This window comes from Tachypleus tridentatus, chromosome 9 (assembly GCF_004210375.1).
Source record: "Tachypleus tridentatus isolate NWPU-2018 chromosome 9, ASM421037v1, whole genome shotgun sequence".
Classification (NCBI taxonomy): Eukaryota; Metazoa; Arthropoda; class Merostomata; order Xiphosura; family Limulidae; genus Tachypleus; species Tachypleus tridentatus.
The window spans coordinates 156,469,167-156,479,524 of NC_134833.1; the positions used below are offsets into that span (position 1 = coordinate 156,469,167).

General features: G+C 31.9%; 1 protein-coding gene across 1 annotated transcript in view; it reads left to right on the forward strand.

Annotated features, from left to right (window-relative positions):
• The window catches only part of LOC143226737 (ATP-binding cassette sub-family C member 10-like), a 33,221-nt gene extending 23,099 nt beyond the window's left edge, over nucleotides 1–10,122 (forward strand). Inside the window, 7 exon segments of the mRNA XM_076458101.1 lie at nucleotides 502–629; nucleotides 827–996; nucleotides 1,277–1,437; nucleotides 5,093–5,203; nucleotides 5,206–5,348; nucleotides 8,217–8,460; nucleotides 8,844–10,122. Of these exon segments, the coding sequence (XP_076314216.1) occupies nucleotides 502–629; nucleotides 827–996; nucleotides 1,277–1,437; nucleotides 5,093–5,203; nucleotides 5,206–5,348; nucleotides 8,217–8,460; nucleotides 8,844–9,092 (1,206 nt within the window). The 3' untranslated portion in view covers nucleotides 9,093–10,122.
• Nucleotides 10,123–10,358: the final 236 nt, after the last annotated feature.

The following is a 10,358-nucleotide window of genomic DNA, read 5'->3' on the forward strand; positions in this document are numbered from 1 at the left end:
ATATTTTACTGTGAAATACATGTAGGTTCATCTTGTTCTTTTTGTTTTTTTAAATATATTGTCTGAAATACGTTCTAATTCACCTTGTGTTTCATAGGATATTCTACTGTGAAATACTTGTAGGTTCATCTTGTGTTTTTTTTAGTATATTGACTGAAATACATGATGATTCACCTTGTGTTTCATGGGATATTTTATTGTGAAATATGTGTAAGTTCATCTTGTGTTTCTTGGGATATTCTACTGTGAAATACTTGTAGGTTCACCTTGCGTTTCTTGGGATATTTTGCTGTACAAGAGTTTTATTAAGAGGAAATGGTGAGCTGTATGAAAAGTAGACAAGTTTTTCTGAACACTATTTTATTTCCAGAGAAGCTTTCTATTCACTTACAGTTTTCTAAATGAGACTGTTGTTTATTATTCTATTTAACCCATGTAACTTTGCTTCTTTTTTATTTGTTATTGTTTTTTATTAGCGTAAGTGTTTTTTTTATATTTCAGCGATATTACCGCCACACATCTCGAGAACTCAAGAGACTTTCTAGCATCAGTTTGTCACCTATCTATACTCATTTCTCTGAGACTCTGTCAGGCCTTACAGCAATACGTAGTTATTCGGTAACATTGAGGTAAAGTGTTAGTTTATGCATTTAGGCTTCCAAGTAGAGTAGCTATGGGTGAGATCTAGAAACTGAATTAAATCACAGTAAGAATTATAAACATAATTTATTGTCTACCTCCATTTTACATTGCCATAAATCCTGTGTTCTGATAACAGGAATCTTTACAAATACTCAGTCATATCTAACAGAAAAGTTTCTTCCAGGTTTCATGAAGAAAATCTTGAAAAATTAGACTCCAATCAACAAGCTCAATTTTGTGCATTAGGTGCTTCCCAGTGGCTGAATTTACGATTGCAGATGATTGGAGTTGCTATAGTTACAGGAGTTGCAGTCCTTGCTATTATTGAACATGCGTATGCAGTAGTTGACCCAGGTGCAGTGTGGGATAGCATAGATTTTATTTCATTATTCCAAAAAGTTTCGTAATTCATCTCTAAGAAAATACGTATGTTTTGTGTAATTTGTTCTCATTGAAATGGTTCTGTGATAAAAACTTTAATGAAAGCAAAAATAATTTTAATGCTGAATTGGAATATTTATAAATATAAATTTTTAATTTACAGCAAGGTTATACATATTTCTACAAAATTCTTGTTTAAGTATAGTTGTAAATTACTATACTGTACCTATGTTTCATGACTTGTTATTGGTAGGCCTTATTGGATTGGCAATATCCTATGCCTTGTCTGTGACATCACTTCTCGGTGGAGTAGTGACAAGTTTCACTGAAACAGAAAAGGAGATGGTGAGTGTGGAAAGGGTGGTTCAGTATATAGATGGTGTTGAAAGTGAAAAGATGGAAGGCATTCATCAGGTAATTTTTTTAACTGTTAATTATTTACATGCTGAAACTCTAGACAACATCATACTGAACCTTGTTATCACACAAGATATCTCACGTAATCTTAATGTTATAATGAGATATGCTAATTAATCTTATTATAATGCATAATGGCTACCCTTGTTTACCTTATTCTATGTAGATATCCTGGTTTATTTTATTATCACACAAATATTTTACTTGATTTTAGTTTCTCTTTGTGATACCCGTGTTAACCCTATTTTATGTATATATCCTGGTTTATTTTATTATTAAACGAATACTTTACTTGACTTTAGTTTCTGTTTGTGAACTATGTTCATTTTTCAGTATTGAATGATAATAAAAAGAAATGACATAATCTAAATATTGAAAAATAAAATATTTGAATGCTATTTATATGCAAAAACGGCTCGTTTGGGTTGAGAAAATATTTTACATAGAAGAGAGAACAACGTTTCGACCTTCTTCGGTCATCGTCAGGTTCACAAAGAAAGAGGTCACTGACCGGAAGCTGACCACATGTTTGAAAGGGGTTGTGTAACTGTGTGTCGAAATGTAGAGGGCGGTATTAGATGTTTGAATATATAATTTTATTTATTTTATTATATTAATATAGGTATAAAGGCGTTCCTTTATATTGGTTTATTTTGGGTTTAAGTTGTTGTTGTATAAGTAAGGCTTCTTTAATTTTGCGTTTGTTTATGTTTGTTTCTTTATTTAGTATTTGAGTGTTTTCTAGGGTTAGTTGTGTTTATTTGACTTGCAGTGTTCGAAAACGTGTGAAGGTGACTTTTTATGTTCTTTGAATCTGGTTTCCATTTTCCTACTTGTTTCTCAATATAGAAGTCGTGGCAGTTATCACATTGTATTTTATAAATAATGTTGGTGTTGTGTTTGTCAGTGTAGTTTTACATAGTATAGACCTCAGTTTTGTGCCTGGTTTTGAATAAATTTGGTATTAACTGGAATGTCATATTTTGTTACTAATTTTGCCAAATGTTGGTTATTTGTTTGCTGATGTCAGGAATATATGGAATACAGCAGTATATGGTTTCGTGGTTTTTTTGATTCTGTGAGCTGTATTTACTTTAGTTGGTGGTTGATTTTGCTTTTTTGTCTAGGTGTGTATGTATAATGTTTTCTACGGTTTGTGGAGGAAACTTATTGACGTTGATGAAGTATTGTTTTATTTTGTCTAATTCATCGTTAATTTTATCTGGTGAGCATAGTTTTATGGCTGTGTTTATTTGGTTTCTTAGTATGTTGAGTTTTTGTTTTGTTTCATGTGCTGAGTCCCAAGGAATGTATAGTCCAGTATGGGTGATTTTTCGGTGGATTTCTGTTTTGAATTGTGTGTCAGTTCTTGTAATTTTGAGGTTAAGAAATGATATTTGATTGCTTTCTTCCTGTTCACATGTGAAGTTAATGTTGGGATGTATAGAGTTAATGTGATTGAAAAATTAAGTATGTGTTCTGTAGATTTGAATCCCAAGAACCGTGTCATCTACATATCTGTACCAGTATAGTGGTGGATGTAATGCTGTGTTAATTGCTTGTGTTTCAACTTGTGTCATAAAAAATATTGGCTAGAACTGGTGATACTGGGTTGCCCATGCTTAGGCCATTTGTTTGTATATAGTTTTGGTTGTTGAACATGAAGTTGGTCTTTATCGTGGTGAATTCTATGAGGGTTGCTAACTGGTTACCGGGAATTTCTATAGTTGGGTTAGGGTCTCGGATATAGAGTTCTAAGGCTATCTTGCAGGCTTCAGTGGTTGGAACTTCTATACATCCCAACATTAACTTCACATGTGAACAGGAAGAAAGCAATCAAATATCATTTCTTAACCTCAAAATTACAAGAACTGACACACAATTCAAAACAGAAATCCACCGAAAAAATCACCCATACTGGACTATACATTCCTTGGGACTCAGCACATGAAACAAAACAAAAACTCAACATACTAAGAAACCAAATAAACACAGCCATAAAACTATGCTCACCAGATAAAATTAACGATGAATTAGACAAAATAAAACAATACTTCATCAACATCAATAAGTTTCCTCCACAAACCAGAAAACATTATATGCGACACACCTAGACAAAAAAGCAAAATCAACCACCAACTAAAGTAAATACAGCTCACGAATCAAAAAACCACGAAACCATATACTGCTGTATACCATATATTCCTGACATCAGCAAACAAATAACCAACATTTGGCAAAAATTAGTAACAAAATATGACATTCCAGTTAATACCAAATTTATTCAAAAACCAGGCACAAAACTGAGGTCTATACTATGTAAAAACTACACTGACAAACACAACACCAACATTATTTATAAAATACAATGTGATAACTGCCACGACTTCTATATTGGAGAAACAAGTAGGAAAATGGAAACCAGATTCAAAGAACAAAAAAGTCACCTTCACACGTTTTGAACACTGCAAGTCAAATAAACACAACATAACCATAGAAAACACTCAAATACTAAATAAAGAAACAAACATAAACAAATGCAAAATTAAAGAAGCCTTACTTATACAACAACTTAAACCCAAAATAAACCAATATAAAGGAACGCCTTTATACCTATATTAATATAATAAAATAAATAAAATTATATATTCAAACATCTAATACCGCCTCTACATTTTGACACACAGTTACACAACCCCTTTCAAACATGTGGTCAGCTTCCGTCAGTTACCTCTTTCTTTGTGAACCTGACGATGACCAAGAAGGTCAAACGTTGTTCGCTTCTTCTATGTAAAATATTTTCTCAACCCAAACGAGCCGTTTTTGCATATAAATTTCTCAACAAGTGGGTTTCTCGACATCACTGATTATTATTTGAATGCTGTTTAGGTGATCATTACTGACCTCATCAAGCTAGATATTGTATAATCCATCATAATGTTGTCTACTAGTAAGACAATTTAAAGAGACTCCTTCTTAGTATTTTTTCTTTTAAATGAGATTTACATTATCTTACTTTCTGTTATTTGAAGGGGTGAAGCCATTTTGATAGCATAGTGATTTATAATACTTTTGGGAGGCTCCAAGTAGTTACTTGTTTTGTTTGTTCTTAAAATTAGTTTTGTACATTTTTTTAGTCATTCTGTAAATTGAGAAAATATATTAAAATTTAAGATAACGAGAAACCCAGTTGAAGTAAACATGTTCTCAAGATGGCTGGTATGAGTATTAAAACTTTGATTAAAATAAGGTACAGAACAACGTTTCAACCTTCTTAGGTCATCTTTGGATTAATACCCATACCAATCATCTTGTGAATACATAATAAGATTTAGTAGAATGTCAGTACATGAAGTAAAAGTCTGTTCTCAAGACGGCTGGTATGGGTATTAAAACATTAATTGAAATAAGGTACAGAACAATGTTTCGACCTTTTTAGGTTGTCTTTGGGTTAATATCCAAACCAGCCGTTGTAAGAATACATACTAAGATTTAGTACAATGTCAGTACATGATTTTTACAGCTAGAAGCATGTTTTAGTTTGTACTCTTACAATGATCCAAACAAAATGAAATATTTTTAAGACATCTTTAAATTATATATTTTGTATCACATACAGCAGAAATTAAATTTGAATATTTTTATTTTTTAGCCTCCATTTTCTTGGCCATCTCAAGGCGTGATTACATTTTATCATGTTTGTCTACAATATCGACCTGGCCTACCTCTTGCTTTGAGTGATGTCAGCTTTGAAACGAAACCCTGCGAGAGCGTCTGGGCATTGTTGGTAGGACAGGTTCAGGAAAATCCAGCCTCTTTCAGGTTTTGTTCCGAATCACTGATCTCGCAAAAGGAGAAATCCTCATTGATGGAGTTGATATTTCACAGATTGGACTGCAAGAGCTAAGGTTCTTGTGATTGTGTTTTCTTTGTTGTTCATATATGTTTCTTTAAAGATGGAGAGGCTTTCGGGGCTTAAAAAACCCATAATTGGTAAATGTACACAATCCTGGCAGTAAAGCCTTTCTAGTTTCTTTTTGCTTACACGACATCAAAGAAGAAAAGATGGATGATTTATTTTCATAATTGGGGTGCTTTTCAAAGTAAAGTTGAAAACCTTTTGAAAGTATAAAAACTTCTACAAAATTATAAGTCATTTACTGGCATGCACAATTTATTGATATATGGTTTCAGGTTTTGGATGAGCAGACCCTTTAATACGCAAGCTTTGTTCATCGTTGACTGTTACTAAGATCGTAGATGATTAGGGTGGACAAGAACGTCTTTGGGTGCACTCGATGTGGAGGGTACACGTTTTTTTTAGTGGATTTTATACAACCTTGCTGATAGTGGAGAAATTAAATTTGCAAAGTAAATTTAATAACATTAAGGTTATAATATGACCCTTAATTCTATAAAGAACTTATAAAGGGTATTTTGGTTTAAAAAACACCTCTCAGCTATATCTGCAGATACATCCATCAAAGAACAGTTCTCAGCCAAATTTTAATAATTAAGGATATTTAATGTATTATATTATATGGTGAAATAATGACAACAGGGTGTTTTGGAACATTTGAATGTAGCAAGTTTACTTTTATTTAAATAATTACCAAGTGTTTTAGGTTATGGCATACATGGGAAAATTATTTTTTTAAACACAAAATCTTTGTTACTAAAGTCTTTATTTTCAACTTCATAAGTTCTAGAAATCTTATACGCATCATGGAATGGTATATTGGTAAAGTAGTGTAATATATTTATTTGGTTTTAGTCTCTGAAATCACTGATATAAACTTTGTATTAGAATTACTTAATATTCTGAAAATGGAGTGAAGCATTAAAAGTATCATTGGTATTTAAGTATGGCTACTTTAGTAAGTAAAACAGTTTCTTTAAATGTATCTTTAACGATTTCATTTTAAAATAATTTTATACTTTTTGGTGGTTTTGCTTGCTTCTTTTGTTTAGTAAATGTTTAGCAGGTAAATCGTGTCTGTTTGTCTGCGACCCTAATAGATCTGTAATGTGTTTTCATTATTTACCATAAATATGTTTTTGAACATGAGGACATTTATTCAAGGCCTGTTCACTACTTCTCTCTTTTATGCAAAAATTACAACAGATATCATTAAAAAATTAGTTTACACAAATTTACAAAACTTAACATTTACAAATAACTATGCAAGATATGAATTGTCAGTGATCTTGGTCCTGATTTCAAGGTAAGTCATGTTTAATTAAGAACAATAGATTGTAGAAGAAATTACAACTGGGAAATCACTGCCACTTGGTGCTTTCAAGACGTAATGTGAGTGTTTCTACTGACAGTGAAAACACAAGAGGTTACGTATACTTGTGAGATGTAGGTTAAAAACTCTAAGTTGAAATAAATCTGTATTTGAGGCAATCAGTTTAGGCCTAACTTTACAACGTATAATAATACAGAACTGAACAAACTAACTAGCAAATTTACTTTATTACTATGTAATGATATGTAAAAACAATAATCATCTTTGTTTTCTCTAACCTAACTTCCCATATAACTCACCTCATAAGATATATTACTCAACTGTATTCTAAACAATTGTTGTAGGCCTAGATTTACAATATATGGTAAAAATAGCACTGAACTAATCAACCTGTAGTTTTACTAGATCTTTCAGTAATTACTTTTCTCTCTTTAGCCTAAATTTCCATGTAAAGTACCTTATAAGTTACTTGTCCATTGAACAGTTGAAATAAAAACACCAAAGGATAGGAAATTGGGCTTCTATTTTTTTTTCTAAATGTAATAAACATTACAATGTGAGAAAAATACATACAGGTACCAAAACTTTAAAAGAAAGACATACTGTATTCAAGAATTCTATCAATATGAAAATAGATGAGGGGTCCAGACTTCCCCTCCATGACCTTTCTCATATCATCCTGTACCATTGTGTCAAGTTGTGCTGTTTTGGTAGTTTTCTTTCAAAATTAGAAGTGGGGTTAACTTCTCACCACCTATGACCTTTCTCATGCCATCTTGTATTACTGTATTAAATTTGTTGCTAATTGATCAAGAAACATGCAAACTTATAAAGAACAGATACTTATACATATTGACATGTATTTATTTAAATAGAAAACTGGAGAGTGGAACCCCACATTCCTCGTGACCTTACTTATTTCTTCCTAGATGTCAAGTATGGTGCTGATTTATCAATAAATGGGGAAACCTATAAGGAACAGATATAAAACGATACATATATGACTACTATATATTTTTTCCCAGACATATATGCTTCTTTGTTTAGTAGATATTACTCAACTGTATTCTAGATAATCAGTATTGGCCTAACTTTATAGTATACAGAAAAACCAGCAGGTGTACTAGATCACTAAGTTAAATGTACACCAGAACTGTAATTTGATCTGATCTTTCTATGTTAACTTGAGTAACTCACATACGTGTAACCATAAAGATGTTTAATGATGATTGAAGACTGAATACATGAGCCTACATGGAACTTGTATCCTTTATTTAATCATTGCCTTTGATGTTTTATAGTAGCTCTTAACAATATTACTCTTTGTGTTAAGATTTGAAATTATTTTCAAGTTACTAGTCCAAATTGGTGATCACAACATGGCAAGAGGGTTGTTTATAGCAGAAAATTGTGTCTTCAACTTGGTCATTTGTAGTGCCACTGCTAGAATGATAAAATATTATTATAATTATGATTTTATTCCTGGTGTATTTGACAACATTTCACCACTCATCAATCTTTCAGATCAAGACTGGCAATCATTCCTCAAGATCCCTTTGTGTTTAGCGGAACAGTTCGAGAAAACTTGGACCCCAGAGGGTGGTGTCAAGATACCGAACTTTGGAGAGCTTTGGAGCAGTGTCACTTACACTCCACAGTGAAACAAATGGGAGGCCTGGACATCGAAGTTGGTGAGAGAGGACAACGGTTCAGTGTAGGACAGAGACAGCTCTTGTGTCTTGTTAGAGCTCTTATATGTCAAGCCAAGGTTGGTTTTACTTCCACATTAATGACTACTTTTAGGTTACATTTTAGTAAATGAAGTTAAAAGGTAGTAATTATTTTGGTTATGATAATGGTTAAACAAATCCAAAAATTCTATAGTTAATTATATAGCAAACTTTTGAAAATATATAAATAAAAATTTGTGTTTAACCACAAATTGTTTAGAGATTGTATCATAATCTGCCATGTTGCAAAGGAAACACAGTTTTGTTATGCATGTATTTTTCTTTCAAGCCAGAACTTAATTTGTGATCTGTCTCTTCCTTTGTTCATTTGCCTAAAGGTATCTACAGCTATTTATTTAGCAAAACAGTAAAAAAACATTAAAGATTAATTAACTGAATTTTATCCATTTCTGTTTCCCAGATACTCTGTATTGATGAGGCAACTGCAAATGTAGATCGTGAAACAGATCGTTTGATCCAACAAACAATCCGCACGGCTTTTCGTCAGACAACTATTCTGACCATTGCCCATCGAATGGAGACAGTTATGGACAGTGAACGAGTATTAGTCATGCAAAATGGTAGACTTATAGAATTCGATTCTCCACAGGTGTTGCTACAAGATCCAAACTCCCACTTTTTTAGCATGGTATATGGACATCAAGAGTAATAATCCGATCATATTAATTTAGTGAATGGCCACCAACAATGAGAGATCTGATCAGGTTAAATTTGTGTATGGACATCAACAGTGATAATCTGATCACATTAATTTAGTGAATGACCACCAATAGTGAGAGATCTGATCAGGTTAAACTTGTATATGGACATCAACAGTGATGGATCTGATCAGTTTAACCTGGTGTATGGACATCAGCAGTAATGGATCTGATAAATGGTTGCTAACAGTGATAAATCTACCCTGATGAATTTACTAAAATAAAGTATTTCAACATAATCTGACACTGTTAGTATATGTTTTTGGTCTTTTGTAAAATTATCATTCCTCAAGGTAAAACAAATATAAGTATCCAAACATAAACTTGTTTTGGTAAAGCTAATTTTTTTACTCAACATATTTTTCTAGTTTTTAATTATGCTTTACATTACATTTGACTTAAGAAGCTAAATAATTAATTTATTTAATGTTGAGTTGGGTTCCTTTGCTTAAAAAATTGAGTTTTCGTGTGAGCGACAAGAACTTGTTATAATATCCTGTGTGCTATTGATTAAAGCCTGAAGAGAATAAACTTCAAGCACATCTAGAAATACTTAAAGAATACAGTATTAGTACAAATATAATTATTAAAAGACACATTTAAGATCTTAACAAAAAAACAAAAGGGAAAATGTTGTTAGTAACTATTAGACAGTTTAAAGAAGTGATCACCAAGTTATATCTGAAAAATTTCATGAATTACATGCTAGCTACATCAGAAATATTGAAAAAACGAATGGTTATGATACGTGTCTGTACTTCATATATTTTTTATTGTGTTACGTTATATTTTACAGTGTTATGTGCAAATTTGAAAGTGTATTTAGACAGGGAAGAATAATTTGCTTGTCTTTATATATTTCATGTTGTGTAACACTTTTTCAGTGTTAAGTCGAATGTAGCTCTGTTTATTTTAATGGGAAAGAAAGCACTGTAGAAAACTGTAGAAATAAAAGGATTTGGAAAAAAATCTTTAAACAGATTTATGACTAAAAGTTGTGATTTGTGTATCAGTCTTTTGACATGAATTTAAAGAACACTTTAAAGGAAACAAACAAAATTTTATATACCCTCAAACAGGGGTCACCTGCTTTAATCATTCACACCACTTTCCAGTAATGTGTAGTCAGTCAGTCAGTAGACACTAAAATAAGGTCACATAAGGGAAGCAATTCCTGTTGCCATGACTTCAGTAAAACACATGCCAAGAATCACAGG